Consider the following 18,863-nt stretch of genomic DNA (forward strand, 5'->3'; position numbering starts at 1 on the left):
TTAAAGAAATGATGAATTCCAATAAAGTGGGATATTATCCATTTTACCTATTTAAGACATATTTGATAAGTACCTCTTAAATGTATTGTTTTAATATTATTTTGTAGGGGAACAGTTGCAAAACTGCTTTTGGAAGGACTTTCATGTTTGCAAGTTGATCTTGCACTCTAAAGACTTATTTTTGAAGTATTTAAGCCATGATCTGATATATACATAAAAGTGTGTGTGTGTATGTGTGTGTGTGTGTGTGTGTGTGTGTGTACATACAGAAACATTCCTCTTCCTCCTCCTCCTTCTTCTCAACCAGGAGAATGGTTTAGGTTGGGAAGTAGTTGTTACGTTAAGCTGCTAAAACTTATATGAGTGTGTCGCTATTGTGGAATTTGTTTTCTCTTGTCTGTTTTCTTTTCATACAAAAGGGGTATTTATCTTTTAGCACTATGATATTAAATATTTAAATGCTTAAATATTATGAATTATCAAATAAAAATAAGATCAAAGGGAAACTATGTTAAGTTCTTGGAATCCATTCAAAACTTATTCATAAAAATAACCTTAGAACAATACTGATTTACTCCAGAACATTTATAACTGGGTATTTATGCAAATACTTAGGAATTTTCATTACTTTTAAAATTTTCATCTTTATACTATATAGTAAAACTTACTTTCTCTACTCTTGTTCTGCTTGAGTTTTTTTTTTTTTTCAGTGTCCTCAATGCAAATCCAAGAAATCTTTCATCAGAGATGACCACATTTACGTGGTGCAAACTTTTGTTCCAGAGTTTGGTGCCCTTTAATTTGGGGAAATGTTTCTTATGTAAGACCCACAAGAGTCTCCTTCTTTCTTCTGATGTGAGGTTAGAGGAGGGACATATTTATCATCCCAGTTACACTGTTGCACTCAGAACAGATAACTTTGAGGAGTAACACAGAACGTTCTTCACTATTCACCAAGTCACACAGGGTTCATCATGATGGTTTGGAACAACAGTAATTCTGTGGATCCCATATTTATTCTGAAGGGCTTTCCTGAATTGGAGTATGTTCGCTCTTGGCTCTCAATTCCGTTCTGTCTTGCATATTTGATAGCATTTGTTGGAAATATTACCATCCTCTCTGTTGTTTGGATAGAGTCCTCACTCCATCAGCCCATGTATTACTTCCTTTCCATCTTGGCAATAACTGACCTGGGTATGTCCATGTCCACACTTCCCACGATGCTTGCTGTGCTCTGGTTCAATGCTCAGGAAATCCAGGCAAGTGCTTGCTACGCGCAGCTGTTCTTCATCCACACATTCACATTTCTGGAGTCCTCCGTGCTGCTGGCTATGGCCTTTGACCGCTTTGTTGCTATTTGCTGTCCACTGCACTATTCCACCATCCTCACCAACAGTGTAATTGGGAAAATTGGTTTGGCCTGCTTGCTACGAAGCATGGGAGTTGTACTGCCCACGCCTTTGCTACTGAGACGCTATGACTACTGCCATGTCAATGCCCTCTCCTATACCTTCTGTTTGCACCAAGATGTTCTGAAATTATCCTGTTCAAACGCCAGGATCAATAGTGTTTATGGACTGTGTATAGTAATTATCACACTAGGTATGGATTCAGTCTTTATACTTCTTTCCTATGTTCTGATTCTGAATGCTGTGCTGGGTATTGCCTCTCACGATGAGCGGCTAAAGGCACTCAACACTTGTGTATCCCATATCTGCGTGGTGCTCATCTTCTTTGTGCCAGTTATTGGGGTGTCGATGGTCCATCGCTTTGGGAAGCATCTGTCTCCCATAGTCCACAACCTCATGGCTGACATCTACCTGCTCCTTCCCCCAGTGCTTAATCCCATTGTCTACAGTGTCAGGACAAAGCAGATTAGGCTAGGCATTCTCCGCAAGTTTGGACTATGGAGAAGGCTTTAAATAAACTTCATCTTCCAGTTCTACCACTGAAAATATTGGGCAATTTATTTTGTTATATAGTAAATATAAATAATTTAGGTTGTAGTCTTATTCATCTTGTGAAATTCTTATTCTTTCACTTCCTAGATCTGTGATCTCAGTTATTCATTAATCTTTATATCATTTGGGTTTTCTATGACAAATTATGATAATAACCATGGCCTTATTTATCCCCAAGATCATTATGAAGTTTAATCATAGATAATGTGTAAATTAGAAATGAAGGTTTAAAAAACTGTATACATTTTTAATATTGTAAAATTAGTAATAATAGCAGCAATAACTTTTCTTCAGAAATGTAACTGCTTATATAGTTTCTCAAGTTAATGATAATGTACAACTCAGAAGCTGATCTCTATTTCTTCATTTTTTTCTAACACATGTGCTCATATTTTGTTTCTTGCATTATAATTTCATAACATTCAACGTAAAGACTTCTGAGTTCTTATGGCAAGTTAAGAACTTGAGGTCCTGGCATGACTTTGAACTGTTACTATGGCTGTTGGCATAGACTAAATCCTAATCTCCTCCCTGGACAGTGATATGTCCTTCCTCTCATTGTTATTCTAGAACTATAGTTTCCCTTAGTTTACAATTAGATACACAAGGGTTGCTCAAAAAGCCTGAAAGTACCTTTCTGAACATCCAGACAACTGTGTGGAACAGTTGGTTGGGAATTGGGTACCATCTCCATCTTCATCTTTTAACAATCATTTTCTTACTGTTCTACAAGTCTATGCACATCTTTAGAACTGCATTTTCATTCAACGTCTTTATTATAGATAATCCATTAACTTTTTTCTTTTCCACTAGGAAGACATATATCCATGCTTTTGTGGGTGATGTTTTTATTATTTCATTTATATTCACTTTCTTATAAAGTATACTGTCAAATATTTTTAGTATAGGGCTATAAATTCTCCAGTAACACAGCACTGCACAGTTGGTCTCCTCCAGTAATGAGTACTCATAAAATAGTTGAAAGTATAAAATTTGCTGCTTATTCATTCATTCAAGAAAATATATTGAGACAAATTAATTGGGTATTACAGTAGTTATTACTTTTAATACTGTAGGTGTATAAACATCAAACTGCATGGTCTTAATGTTAAGTAATATATTTTTTTTAATTGGGGATTGAACCCACAGACACTTTGCCACTGAGCTATATCCCTGGTCTTTATAAGTTTTTATTTTGCTAAGTTGTCAAGGCTAGTTGTGAGTTTGTGATTCTCCTGCTTGAGCCTCCTAATTCACTGGTATTACAGGCATACATCATTGCTCCTGGCAAGAATAAAATTTTAACAGTGAAGATACATATGTAAAAAGTTTAGTAAATTCAGTGTAATGGATTGTATTATGAAAATAGGTGCACTATACAATATTAATAAAGAATAGTCAATTTTACTCAAGGAATTAGAAATAAACAATTATAGTAGTTGTTACTTTAACTTTGTCTTGGGTTTCCAATTCATTCTCATTACTTGAACAAAGTTTAAAAAAAAATGGTATGCTGAAAGCCAATTGGGAATGTTTTATTCTAACTGTGTTCTATAATGTCACATTGGTAGTTTGAAATTGGTCATGATGGGGTATTTAAATTCCAGATATTATCAACACTGTATGCCAGTGTTTTAAAAATAATCCCTATAGAGCTGATTATTAAGAATTTACTTATATATCACTCAGAATGGTATTCCTGGGAGAGGAGATAGCATGAATAAAAACAAAGGATTTAGAAGTCGCCTGTATAAGTAATAATCTTCAATCTCCAAGAGAGACTAAAAAGTTGTCCAATGCATCTTGCATTTACCCCAAACCCAAAGTGCTCTGACATGGTTGTGATGGACTAGAAATGTACTATCCAATCCCATTTGAATGAAGGATTTGTAGCCCGAGCTCTTGGTCCTATTTCTAACAGAGAACCTTCAACCATTAACCCCTTCGAGGATTGCCTCAGGTGAAGAAATATGCCTTGTTCAAGATTATTACCCATCCATGAATGAAGTATAAAGTAAGATATAGAGGCATGTCATTTTGGATCAATGCATAAAAAATGGTTGGACAATTTGAGCTCTTGACTTCCTTGTTGTGTTGGATAAGAGTATCATCAGACATGATTTACAGTTCCAGTTCTCTTTCTGCCCAGTTCTACCTTATTCTATTCCTCTTCTTTCTTAGATGCTTATCCCAAGGATTCTCTGCATTAAACCTAGTTCACATTATGGGTTAACTCAAGTCTGTTTCCTAGAGAAACTTGGGGTAAGAGGTTCCCAGAAAACCTAGGGCATAGAGAAAACATGAAATAAAAATTTTAAGGATATCCTTTTCTAGAAAGATGGAACAGAATGAGAATTCAAGAATAGGTAGCCATATTTTTTTAATTTTCAAAGTTTAAAACAAAGGCCAAACTAGTATGTGAAGGAGGAAAAATGGAAGTAACCCTGTGACTCTAGCTGATATTTTAAAATATATATGTCATGATATGTGTATGTCTTAATATGTGTATGCTCTTAATACTATGTTTCAAAAATATTCTTAATTTTTAATAAAGTCTAATTTATAAATTTTCTTAATTTTATTGTTTTTAAAGAGATTTCTGTCTACTATGCCATTCAGAGTCCAATCAGAAAACAAAACTGCATAAGAATTTGAATAGGGTTAGTTAATCCCTGTGTAAGTAATTGACTTTGTCAAGGAATGAGTTTTAAAGAGAGATAGAAGTAAGTCTAAATAGTAACCTAGACTGAGGGAGACTATTCAGGGAAGGAACAAACTTGGAAGAGGGGTGGTTCTCTGCAGGTTGAAAGTAGATGCTTTATTGAAGGACATGTGGTTTCTGCCCACTGGATACCAGGGCAGTTCACTCAGTTGCCTTGAGCAAGAAAGAACATCCCTATGGGGAATAGGTGGCCTGAGGCTGGCAACCAAGATTCCCTACTAGGCATAGGGGGAAGAAAGTATCCCTCCAGAATGCAGGTGGGCTGAAGCTGGCAGACAGGGAAACATAGTTGGGACTGGCAACTATGATACCTTTGTGAAGCACATAGGAAATCACAGATTGTACTGGCAACCTTGAAACACTCCCTGCAGTGTGAGGGTAGCTTATGGCTGGGAAGCCCACTAGTAGAGTGACTGTAAAATTCAGTTAGAAGTTAGTCAGGGATACTGCTGGAATTTGATGGGATGAAACCAGATATAGTGCTGTATACCTGTAATTCAGGAGAGTGAGGCAGAGAAATTCTAAGTTTGAGAACCTGGTCAACTTAGTATGAACTTGTCTTTAAAAACAAACAAACAAAAAACTGGAAGGTTGGGGAGTTAGCTCAGTGGTAGAGCACACATGAGTGATATCTCTGGTTACACACACACACACACACACACGCACACACACACACCTCCCTATCCCTATGTGCCACTCATATCTGCCTAATAGAAGTAAGAAGATCAAACAAGTACAAGAATTTCTCCTACTGCTGTCTTTGCAATGTCCTCTACTGGCTAAGCTTAACACTGTGTCATGGCAAAAAAAAAAAAAAAAAAAAAGTCCATTGGTTCTGGTTATCATTATTGCAGAGTAGGCAATAAAGACCATGTTTGCATGTTTGAGGCTGGGGCAATAAATAGACAACTGTCATATTTACTAATGTAATCAGTTATATCCTTCTGGGAAATTTTTGAAAGTTCTATGGCTTTACTTTTTATATTTGAATATGCAATCTGTGTTGAATTTATTTTTATGAATAATGAACATACGTTTTGTATGAATATAGAGTTCAATCAGACTCTTTATTTACATAAAATGCTATATTGTATACTCTTGTCATACAATGTAAACGCATTTGTATAGGTCTATTTATGATCATTTTTGTTCTATTAATTAGATAATGTTTTGCTTTCCTGAGTTAATCTAATACTGTCCTTAATTACAATGGTTTTACATTAAGTTTTGTTACAGGATAGTGTCAGCCCACCAGTTTGAGAAGTATTCCCACATCGAAGACTATAAATATTTTAATATTTGTGTTTCACTTCTAAGTTTTACAGGAGATATTCAATTTCTACAAAATCTTGAGCTTGATTTTATACACTATTTTGGAGTGAGCAGCCATTTAATAATATTAAGACTTACAATATATAAACACAGTGCAACTCTTGATTAAATTAGATGATCTTAAATTTCCCTCACTTTTCTTTGAAATTTTAAGTATAGAAGTTTTGCACATTTTCATTAGTATTTTTATCCTCTGTAATTTGGTTGCCAGTATGAGCAGCATGCTTTAATTCTTAGTTTATCTTTACTTTTGCTATCATATGATTTTTGGAAATAGAAAAGGTATAAGCTTACCATGATGAGTTAACTTATTGGTTCTGATGACTTATCTTTAGAGTATTTTGCATTTATTAAAGGTTAAACAATGTTGTATGTGGATAAAAATTTTTCTTTCCTTCTAATCTTTTTATCTTTTGTGTATTTTCTCAACCAGTTTTATTGATGAAGACTTTAGCAAAATTTAAAAGTATTGTATTTTCTTTTCCTCCTTTATCTCTGGGAAAATTGCTTAATATTTAATAACTCAGATTGAAGTATCATTGCAGCTTTTCAACCAAAACAAGTACAATGTCTTCTGTTTCAGTTTTAATGTTTGTTTTTGCATTATTATTAACATTGCACTTATTTAACATTGTTTCTTCATAAATCTATATTATAATGACTTCCTCATTTTATGTTAATATAGTGAATTATTTGTGATTTTTTCATGTAAAATGACTTTAATCTCCAAATAAAATTCAAGAAAACCAATATGTGTATGTGTGTGTGTGTGTGTGTGTGTGTGTGTGTGTGTAATCACTACATAAGATTGGAAATATTTTCGGATTTCATAATCATTTTATAGAAGAATCATAGTCTTTGATATTTGCTTTCTGTGATAGTGTTATCCAGTATTTCAGTGCAGATTATTGTTGCTTTACAAAAATCTCTAGGGAAATTATCTACTCTACATTCCCTAGCAATAAATTTGTGAACTTCCTATCATTCCTTACTTAAAAGTTTCAAATGATTGTTAAAGGTGGTATCTTGATTTGGAGTTCTTGATGATCTACAAAAATGAATTTCAAATGGGAACTTCAGGGCCATTCTATCTTAAATATCAGTCAGTCTTATTCTATTCTCTCCTTAAACCCCTCCATATATTAGAACTTTAGAATATAACTTGGATAACAATTATCTTTATTTTTCTTTTTGTTTTGGATTTTCATCTTTTTTGTTTGTGTTTTGCATGGGCTTTCTCTTGTCCAGCGAGGAACAGGAGAGAGGAGAGTGTGGCCGTGGAGTCAGTATTCAAGACCTCTGGAGACCAAGCTGGAAGCAGCTCTGATTTTATTGCGCAGTTACCATGTATATATACTCAGGCAGTAGCTAGGCAGATTACAGGCAGCCACCAATACACTTTCTTGCTAACTGTCCTTGCAGTGACCAATCAAGGAGTGGGTTGTGGAACATGTGCTAGGATTGCAACACATGGCCCCATACCCAGGGCTGTGCCTACCAGTTAAGTGGTCTGTTGCTCAGGCACCTAGCATGAGGGGATGGCCTGCCACTCAGAAGCCCTTAACGTAAGCCATGTATGCAGTACTCCATGCATTTGTCCCCAAAGTGCTTTACTTAAGGTTTTAGCAAAAGACTCTGTGAGTAAAGACTTGATCTTGCCCAACTAGTTTGCCTTGAGAAAAGGAGATACGGTTTCTATCCCCTGGTGTACTAAACTTTGTGCCTATGGGGTTTTTTATGGGTTAGTTTTGGTTTGATTTTTAAATTTGTTTTTACCTTCCTTTTTTGTTCCTTTTATTAATCTTTCTTTTTTTTTAAGAGAGAGTGAGAGAGGAGAGAGAGAGAGAGAATTTTTAATATTTATTTTTTAGTTCTCGGCGGACACAACATCTTCGTTGGTATGACGATCGAACCCGGGCCTCACGCATGCCAGGCGAACGCGCTACCACTTGAGCCACATCCCCAGCCCTATTAATCTTTCTTTACTCCCCTTCATTCCTCTCTAATAGCCAAACTCCCTTGTTCTGTCTTCCTCTCCCTTTCTTTATTAGTTATAGTTTTCTCTACTTCGTTCTTATAAACATAACCAGCTACCTCTCTCCTGGTTCCCTTCTGTTCACTTTTCAAATATTTCAAACTTTGTCTTGCCTTCTTTTCACTTAAGGAACTGCAATTTTACTATATTTTGTAACTCTTTATTTATTTCTGTCCCCCATTATTCATGTTGTTATGGTTATTGGTACTGTGGATGGCATAGATGACACTTGCTATTTAATGCTAGATCTATTATGCAACTGTTTTGTTGTTGATGATGTTAAATACTGACTTCCTCCATCCCTCTGAGTAGTAATCAGTATTATTAGATGTGATAGTAGACACCAAACATTTATTTTAATTCTGTATATTAGTGCTATTTATTGCTCTCTCTTTTTCTAAGAGTGAAGAGATTGGGACATTACAAGTTCAAAGTGTAGACTCTCTGCTGCTGAGCTACACCCATAACTTTACCAAGTGGCAGTAAACCTTAATCCATGCACAAACTAACTCCATGCAAACTCCAATATTACTTAACACATAGATTAGGAGTGGCAAAAACCCAAACCAATATTAAGGCTCCAAGCAGGAACAGTTAGAAGGGGACTTCTGGTCTACATCGCCAAACTAAGTGGCATTGGAGGTTGAAATTAACGGTGGGATTGTGCTTAGCCTGGATGTTGAAGTTTAAAGCTGCCAACAACATAGGAATTCATACAAGAAAGATAAATACACACCAAAAAACACACACACATAAAATAGAAAGAGGAAGCCATCTCAATAGATGTGCAAGACCAGGAACTCTGAAAGTGCAAGAAAACAGGCAAACAAATCTCCCCCCAAAATTTACAACTCCCCAACAAAGAAATCCACAGATATGAAAGTGGATAAAATTTCAAAAAAATAGTATAAAATTGATTACTAAAATGTTCAATGAACTAAAAGAAAATCTAAGGAAAGAATTAAGAGAAAAAATACAAGTTGGACATGGTGGTGCATGTGTGGAATCTCAGTGACTAGGGAGACAAAAGACAGGAAGATCACAGATTCAAGACCAGCCTCAGAAATTTAGCAAGACCCATAACAACTTAGTGAGACCCTGTCTGAAAATAAAAATTAAAGAGTGCTTGGGATATGGCTCAGTGGTAAAACACCCCTGAGCTCAATCCTCAGTATGAGAGAGGCAGGAGTGGGGGTGTGGGGAATATAAGAAGAGAAAGAACAATTCAATAAAGAGGTAGAGATTCTGAAAAAAAAAAGAATAATTAGAAATCTTATAAATTAAAGCACAATGAATCAAATAAAATATTCACTTGAAATTATCACCAACAGATTACATTATGTAGAAAATAGAATTTCAAGCCTTGAAGTCAGAACTTCTGGCCTCAAAGGCAGGGTATGTGAACCTGAACACTCAGTATGCAGTAATGGGGAAAAAAAAAGAAATATTATCACAATATACTAGAATTCAGGACAAAAAAAATAGACTAACCTAAGAGTCATCAGAATATAAGTATGGAGATACAGGCTAATGGCATTAAGAAACGTTTTAGTGAAATAATAGCATAAAAATTTCCAAACGCTAGAAACAAGATGTCAGGTCATATTTAGAGGTAAACCAATACAGCACATTTCTAACTTGTCAACATAGACTCTAAAATCAAGGAGGGCTTGAAAGGAGATATTCTAAGTCCTGAAAGAAAACACATGCAAGCCAAGATTGCTATATCCAAGAGAGACATCTTTCAAAATCAAAGGAGAAATTAAAAATTTCCCTGATAAGAATAAACTGGGAAAAAAAGAATAATGTGAAAGTATTCATTATGACTAAGCCAGAACTACAAAAAAATACTGAAAGATAAGCTACACATGGAAGAATTGAATAACAAACCCTAGCACTCTAAAATGGATAAAACCCTTTAGAAGACCAATTATGTAAATGAAAATTAAGTCCAAATTAAATAAAGGAAACAAGCTAAAATGTCAGTAAATAACAAACATATTTGCATAATAGCACTGACTATTAATTGTCCAACTCTCCAATTAAAAATGTTTAGATAGAATGGATTAAAAAACAATATTCAACTATATCTTGTTTTCAATAGACTCATTTCATAGACAAAGATATCCACAGGCTGAAATTAAGAGGATGGAAAAAGATAGTTCATACAAATAGAGTCTGAAAACAAGAAGAAATAGCTATTCCTATATCTGACAAAACAGATTTCAAGCAAAGCTTAACTAGAGGAGACAAAATAGCTCACTACCTAAACAGTAAAATTCCAACAAGGACATACAATAATAATAAATATTTATGTCTCAGCACCAGTATATCCAATTACATGAAAAAGATACCTCTTGACATTAAATCTCAGATAGACACCAGTACAATAATAGTGGTAATTTCAGCATGCCCCTCTCACCAATAGTTAAGTCAATCAGAAGTAAAATCAATAAAGATATTTTATACTGATAATGTTGTAAATCAAATGCATCTAACAGACATCTATAGAGTATTTCATCCAAGCCAGGTATGGTTGCAGAAGCCTGTAATCCCAGTGATACATGAAGCTGAGGCAGGAGGATCACAAGTTCAAAGCAAATCTCAGTAACTTGGTAAGGTCCTAAGTAACTTATAGATAACCTGTCTTAAAATAAAATATAAAAAGGGGTTGGGGATGTGGCTTAATAGTTGAGTGCCCCTAAATTCAATCCCCAGTATTAAAAAAAAAAGAATATTTTATCCCCAAACAGCTGAATTTACTTTCACTTTTTTCTCAGAAGATCATGGAACATGTCCCAAAGTAGATCCTATTCTTGTTCATAAATACAAAACAAAAAGATAAGATAATCCCATGCATTTTATCAGATTATAAAAATTAATTAGAAATCAACAGTAAGAAAAATTATAGAGAACACATAAATATATGGAGATTGAATGATATGCTTTCAAATGAGAAATGGATCAGTGAAGAAATGAGAGGAGAAATTTAAAATTCCTAGAATCAAATGAGAATAGTGATACACACAAATCTCTGGAACAAATTCAGCAAAGTTACAGAATACAAAATCAACACATGGAAATCAATTGCCCTCCTATATTCCAATAATGAATCTGTTGAGAAAAGAATCCAGAAAACTATTACATTCACAACAGCATCAAAAAATAAAATAATTGTTAATAAATCTATTGAGAAGGTGAAAATATCTGTACAGTGAAAATCATAAAACACTGAAGAAAGAAAATTAAGACCCTAGAAGATGAAAAGATATTGTGTTCATGGATAGGTAGAACTAATATTGTCAAGATGGCCATATTACCAAAAGCAATTTGTAGATTAATTTTCATCAAATTACCAATGAGATTCCTCACAGAACTAGAATAGTCATAAAATGTGTATGGAAGAATAAAAGACCCAGAATATACAAAGCTATCCTTAGCAACAAGTGTGATACTAGAGGCATAAAAATACCGGATCTCTGGGGCTGGGGATGTAACTCAAGCGGTAGCACACTCGCCTGGCATGCATGTGGCCCGGGTTCAATCCTCAGCACCACATACAAACAAAGATGTTGTGTCCGCCGAAAACTAAAAAATAAAATAAAATAAAATATTGAAATTCTCTCTCTCTCTCTCTCTCTCTCTCAAAAAAAAAAAAAATAAATAAATAAATAAATTAAAAAAAATAAAAATACCGGATCTCAAATTAGACCACAGAGCTATAATCACAAAAACAGCATATAGTTATTAAGACTAATAGTATAAACAAGAATACATAGAAACAATCCACATAAATACAATCAGCTATTACTTGATAAAAGTGCCCAAAGCATAATTTGGAGTTAAAATAGCCTCTTTAATAAATGGTGCTGGGAATGGTAAATAGCCGTATGTTGAAGAATGAGACTAGATCTCTACCTCTCATGCTGCACATAAATCGACTCAACATTCATCAAAGACTTAGGCATTAGACAAGAAACAGTGAAATTTCTAGAAGAAAACATAGGAGTAACACTCCAGCACAACATCCTTAATATGACTCTTTTTCTTGGAGGTGGGGAGTACTGGGGATTGAACTCAGGGGCACTCGACCACTGAGCCACATCCCCAGCCCTATTTTGTATTTTACTTAGAGACAAGTTCTCTCTGAGTTGTTTTGTGCCTTGCTTTTATGGAGGCTGGCTTTGAACTTGTGATCCTCCTGCCTCAGGCTCCCAAGCCACTGGGATTATAGGCTTGCATGACCATGCCCAGACTTAATGAGGCTCTTAAAGCTCAAAAAATGAAATCAAGAATTAACAACTGGGATAACATTAAATGTAAAAGCCTTTGCACAGCTAGATAAAGAAAATCAGGTACACATACACACTGCAGTCTTACTCATTCATAAAGAAGAATAAAATTGTAATTTTTTTTGTAAATTGGATGAAACTGGGAACATCAAACTAACTAAAATAAGCCAGACTCAGAAAGTCATGGGAATATGGAAGCTCAAGAGACAAAGGAGGAGGAAGGATGGGAGAGAGAAGCCAAAACTGGGGAGTAAAGTTGACCAAATGATGCTATGTGCATGTATGACTATATCACAATGTACTCCAAGTTTATATGTAATTACAATGCATTGATTAAAATAAATCAATTAATAGAAGGGAAAATCAATAGAGTTAAGAAAGGAGATCAGGGGTAGGGAGAAGAGGAGAGAAGGAGATAATCCTCTAAAACAGAGAAAATCAAAATCATGTTGTACACATTTATGAATGTGTAAAATAAACCCCATTGTTATGTATAACTACACAGCACTAAAAATGTGGCAAAATAGAATTACAATATAAATTTTGCATTAAAAAACCTATTAGATATAATCATTATTAATTAATTTCACAAATGAAGAAAAAGAGGTAAAAAAGTCTATATAATTTTCTTAGATTGTACAATTCATGTCAGAATGGGCACTCAAAGAAAAAGCCCTCAAGATCAGAGTCCATGTTCTTTAGTGTCAGGAGTCTAGTATCCACACCCTCTGTCTTTACATAACCTGAGAATTAAACAAAGAATTTTGATATTTAGTGTAGTTTTCTCCAAAAAAATATTGTTTTTCAACAATGGCACTATTTACAATAGACTAGATGACCCTTTTTTTTTTAGGTGAATGCTTAGAAATATCCCAAGTAACTACACTCTAGACGTCAGAAGCATTTCCCCAGTTATGAAACTTCTCAGTTTCATTTCCATGCCCCAAGATAATGCCAAAAATCCTCTATAAAGCAAAACTGCTTTTGTTGAGAATTGCTGCCTTAAACCAAGGATTTTCCAGTCTGTTATTCCCACATTGAGTTTCACAGAACACAATTTTCGTATGTTAACATATGCTGTCTGGGTAAAATGTGTGAAAAGTGTCTGGAAAAGACTGATCTGACTGTTAAACAGATTTTCCCAATTCTTGATTTCCTGGAAATGTTAATATACTAATGGAATTTATGAATATACACACACATTGCTTTTACAATGGGAAATTTCTCCCAAATATAGTGGACTAAGAATTGATAGATAATTGATATGTATTTTTTGGCCATTAACACTTTAAAATAATGGTTTATTGTAAGATTCAATAAAAGCCATTTGAGAAGAAAAATACAATTAGAGCAAATTTTAGAGAAGGTGAAATTTGAGAGGCTAGTAAACATATTATTTTGTAGGAGACAATTGTTGAATTTCTAGAACCCCCATGAAGTCATTTTCCCCTGAGTCAAGAGTTTATTAGTAATGACATGAATTTATCTGGCATTAAAGAGAATAAAATCAAAACAAGGGATCTAATAAGTAGTTTACATTGTGGATGGAAAAATACTGGTTATTTATGTCATGCTTCAAGAGAAAAAGTGGGGGAAAAGGAACTGGTCGTGAGAAACAGCAACAAGACATTTGAGAAAAATTTGCTAGCACTGAAAGAGGAAAGAGGAAGAGTAGTAAAGAAATGAGACAAGCAGCATAAAGTATTTTAACTTAAAGCAGAGGAGTATTGCCAAATCTGTCCTCTCTTCTCATATTTATTATGTGTACAGTTTGTGAATGAACAGATAAGATGTGATTTACAACTGTACTTTGGGGAATTGATTGATTGATTGATTGAGAGGATATGAAGGCATAACTTTTTGTATAATATCACACTTTTGTCTTTTCCATGTAATATAACAACTCAGTATTGCTCAGAGACAGATTTGTGGGACAGTGTAAATAGGAATTGCTGCACGATAATAAAGATTGTGAAATATCACCCTTCTTTCAGGGGTCTGCTAGAAGAATTGGGTATTATGGACCAACTATACATGGATCCCATAGTTTTTTAGGATTTATGATTGCTATCATAAGCACTACTTTTGAGTAATAAATTTGCATTTTATATACAATTGTTTTACATTCTTTACAATAAGTTAACAAAGAAGAGCTTCTCTGTTTCTATGGTATAGTTGCAAAATATGACCCAAAACAATTTTCCTAGTTTCTTAGTGCGCAAATGTTTCCTTATTTTGACAAAATTCATTCCTTTTCTCTATTAGATGATCTTCAACACTTCTCAATTACTTTGAATCTGTGAATCCAGATCAGTGTGTCCACCTCACATCCTTGAACAGTAGAAATAACTTGTATTTCCCTAGAGTTACAATGAAGGGGAAAATAATGGTCTTAAGGGAATGTACCAGTCAAGAGTGATAGACAGGTGAGAGTAGTTTAAAAACAGAACTTCAGGATGCTGGAGGCAAAAGTCACCCTACCCTGGCTTTGTCTTCACAAGAGAAGAGACTGTTTCTTTGCTCAGGGTATCTACAGTTCCTTGAAGAGCTGTCTGTCTTAGAACAACACTGTATTTTATTCTTTTACATCCATCTTCAGTGCTTTCTGTACCTACAAGAAGTCCCTAAGTTGACAAACTGGAAACCCAGCCAACCTACATCAGGGTGAATGGCTGTCTGCACCTGAGGGTTCAGTTGTGCCAGAAAGAAGGCTTTGAGGTGAGAAGAAAGGGTAAGATGTTAGTATATCAAATATTTAAAGCATTCAAGAAGTGGTAGGGAATGTCAAGAGGTATCACTGATTGTTCATGTGAGATCACTGCTCTGGGACAGGCAAGAGTTAAAGATGGAGTAACCCACAAAGGGGCCTGTAAACTCATCTCCAGGCATAGTCAGTACCTAAGGCGAGAATTGTACTGAGCTCCCTGTTCTTTCCAAATATTGCTATCAAATATTAACTAAAAACCCAAGCTCTAAACCCTTCTTATAACTCAATATTGCATTCTTTCTTTTTTTTCATTTTCTTTTTTTTCTCCGAAAAAAATGTTTTTTTTCTCTCTCTCTTCTTGTTTTGTTAAGAGTTCTTAATAATTTCCTGTGAGTGGAAGTAATTTCCTCTTTCACAAACCTCTATTTGGAGCAATATACCACTACCTCCTCAACATACATACCTCGAATTTATCATAAGTTAACTCACGAATTTCCCCAAATTTTCATGCAGGACTTTTTTTTTTGTTTCTGTCTCTTTCAATAAATGAGAAAAGTTCTAAAAAAGAAATGAATTTATCCTAGTTCACTTTCTTTCTTTCTCTTAGAATATGATAATCCACATTATCTGTGCTATTTTTCTTTGTATATAATGTTTATGAGTATATATCCTTATCTCACTGTTAGATTTTACTTTCATTCATTGTTATCACCCTAATAATTTCCATGCTTTCTCTCTGCCAATTTAGAACTTTTGTATCATTGGTCCCAGTTTGTCATTGGTATAATATACATTTGTTCAGCTGACCACTTTTTATTGTAGTTAGTATATCGAGTCCTCTAAGAATGAATACAATCCCTTTATATTTACATGCAAGTACCTTTATAAATTCTGATCCATTTATTTTATTTTTTTTTTCTTTTTAGTGGTTGAAGGACCTTTGATTTATTTATTTTGTATGTGGTGTTGAGAATCAAACCCCATGCCTCATGCATCCAGGCAAGCACTCTACCACTGAGCTACAACCCCAGCCCCCCATTTCTTTTTAAGCTTAGCTCCAACAAGCATCTGGAGAGCCACTCATGTCCTGTAATTTTGCTAGATTATATGGCTGACAGTAATATAGTAGTCATACAATAACTGGTAACTATAGTAATATGGTAGTTCCCCCTTTACCCGCAGTTTTGTTTTCTGCCATTTCAGTTATCTATCAACCTTGGTCTACTATTAAATGGAAACTTCTAGAAATAAATAATTTGTAAGTTTAAAATAACTTATTGATGTACATTGTAATCACTCAGTTTTAGCACTAGTTGTTATTATTCATCTATTTTTATACTAGTTTATGAATTAAACTTCATCATAGGTATATGTTGTAGGAATAAACAATACATGCAGAGTTAAGTCTATTATACACAGTTTGAAACATCCACTGGGATTCTGGAATGCATCACCAGGTAAGAGGAGATCCACTACCCTCTTAGTTATACATCTACAATGACCTGGGTGCCCATCAGTATGTAATATAGATCATATCCCTTTGATTTCATCTAACTTGTATTTGAATTTTAGACCTGACTTAAGAATCATTTTCATTAAGTCTTCCCTGACCTTCCTAAATGAGCTTCCATCCTCTTTTGTATTTTGCATCTTATGTTTTCATATCACCTTTAAAGTTTTAAGCAAACATCTAATTTTAGCTTTCCATCCACTAGTTTTTAAGTATTTCAAGACATTTCTCATTCATTTCCCTATTCTTAGTACTACTAGATTTCCTTTGATATGCTCTTTATAAATCTGTCATGAAAAAAGAATAAATTAGTTGGTAAAATATTACTAGTGAAAATTAAATATAATGAGCAAAGGGGAGTTATCAAAAACACTAAACACAGAGCAGTGTACATAGAGCATTTTTTCTTCTCAAAGTGTTGACTTCTATCCCAATTTTTTCTTGTTCTTTTCTCTCCAGGTAGACTGAGGGTGCCTCCATCAGCACGATGTCTGTCTTTAATGACTCTGCCCTGTACCCTCGCTTCCTACTGACGGGCTTCTCAGGCCTTGAAAACAGATATGGCTTGATTTCTCTCCCTTTGTTCTTGGTTTATGGCACTTCAATTGCAGGGAACATTACTATCCTCTTCATAATAAGAACTGAGCCTTCACTTCACCAACCAATGTACTACTTTCTATCCATGCTGGCGCTCACTGACTTGGGTCTATCCACCACTACCTTGCCCACTATGTTGAGCGTCTTTTGGTTTCATGCCCGGGATATCCCTTTCAATGCTTGCCTGGTCCAGATGTACTTCATTCATGTTTTTTCAATAATTGAGTCTGCTGTGCTATTGGCCATGGCCTTTGACCGCTTTGTAGCAATCCGAGAGCCTCTGCGCTATGCAACCATTCTAACCCATGGCGTGATCACTGGGATTGGATTGGCAATTGCAGGAAGGGCCTTGGCCCTGGTCTTTCCAGCTTCCTTCCTCTTGAAAAGGCTTCAATATCATGCTGTCAATATTCTTTCCTACCCCTTCTGCTTGCATCAGGACTTAATAAAGACAACTGTATCCAATCGCCGGGTCAGCAGCATCTATGGTCTCATGGTGGTCATCTGCTCCATGGGACTTGATTCAGTGCTCCTTCTCCTCTCCTATCTCCTCATCCTGAGCACAGTGTTGAGTATTGCCTCCAAGGCAGAGAGAGTGAAAGCTCTCAACACCTGCATTTCCCATATCTGTGCTGTACTCACTTTCTACACACCAATGATTGGGCTATCTATGATCCGTCGCTATGGGCAAAATGCTTCTCCAATTATCCATGTGCTCATGGCCAATGTATACTTGCTGGTTCCACCTCTCATGAACCCCATTGTCTACAGTGTCAAGACCAAGCAGATTCGTGACAGAATCCTCAAGAAATTCAAGAAACAAAAAGTTTAGTTGAATCAGAGACTCTAAAACACAGTCCCCGTCCCCCCCCCCCACATCGGATGCCTCTCTGTATGAGAGTGTTTCTTAGTAATAAAGACTTGAATGTAAATATTACTAATAATTTTCTTCAAGGCATTGCATCTAAACCTTACTAATAGCAAATCTTTGCTGTTTCAATAAAGAGAATAAAAGCCTGGTTTCATAGTGGAATTATATTGTATCCCTTGGGAAACCTTCAATTTCTGAAGATTTAGATTTCAAGAGAATTCTGTCTAAACTTAGTGAGGTCCTAAGCAACTTAGTGAGACCCTATCTCAAAACTAAAATTAAACAAAGGGTTAGGAATGTGACTCTGTGATTGAGTGTCCCTGGGTTCAATTCCCTGTACAGAAAAAGAAAGAAAGAAAGAAAAAATTCTGTTTAATACAGACTTTGCAGACTAGATCAACAATATTCACATATAGTACTATACTGCAGTATAAAAATATTTCAGCACATTTTTATTTTATGTTCAGGACAGAGAAAATATTTCTAGTAGGAAAGGCTGTTAGCAAAAGAAAATGATGAATGAATGAAACTTAGCACACTTTCAGTATACTATAAGAAATCAAAGTTGAGCCAAACTCATTCATTTAGTAGTTTATTTATATTAATATTAACTTACAGATATTTATTTTATTTTTGATTATAAATCAAATACATTTTATTTTGGTTTTCAAGTTGTCCCTGCTTTGACCCAAAGGAACTTTTTTAGTTGATACCTATGTCCTTTGACATATACCCATTAACGTTGGACTTCATTTACTTACTCATTTTTTTTTAGCATGCCCTTGCTCTTTTGTGCTATTAGATGCTCCTGGATCATCTTCTATAGTCCATGTTAA

The 18,863-nt window shown here is 34.9% G+C and overlaps 2 protein-coding genes across 2 annotated transcripts; both read left to right on the forward strand.

The window, feature by feature from the left end:
• Positions 1–974: 974 nt before the first annotated feature.
• Positions 975–1,922, forward strand: LOC308642079 (olfactory receptor 51L1; the record flags this gene model as incomplete). Its single annotated transcript, XM_081280679.1, has 1 exon — positions 975–1,922. The coding sequence occupies one exon, from the start codon at positions 975–977 to the stop codon at positions 1,920–1,922; it is 948 nt and encodes a 315-aa protein (XP_081136805.1).
• A 15,124-nt stretch (positions 1,923–17,046) lies between these two features.
• On the forward strand, positions 17,047–17,988 carry LOC308642119 (olfactory receptor 51G2-like; the record flags this gene model as incomplete). The annotated part of the gene is made up of 1 exon (XM_081280716.1): positions 17,047–17,988. The coding sequence occupies one exon, from the start codon at positions 17,047–17,049 to the stop codon at positions 17,986–17,988; it is 942 nt and encodes a 313-aa protein (XP_081136842.1).
• Positions 17,989–18,863: the final 875 nt, after the last annotated feature.

Source organism: Spermophilus citellus (genome assembly GCF_964194105.1).
Source record: "Spermophilus citellus genome assembly, chromosome: 2".
In the NCBI taxonomy this organism is placed as follows: domain Eukaryota; kingdom Metazoa; phylum Chordata; class Mammalia; order Rodentia; family Sciuridae; genus Spermophilus; species Spermophilus citellus.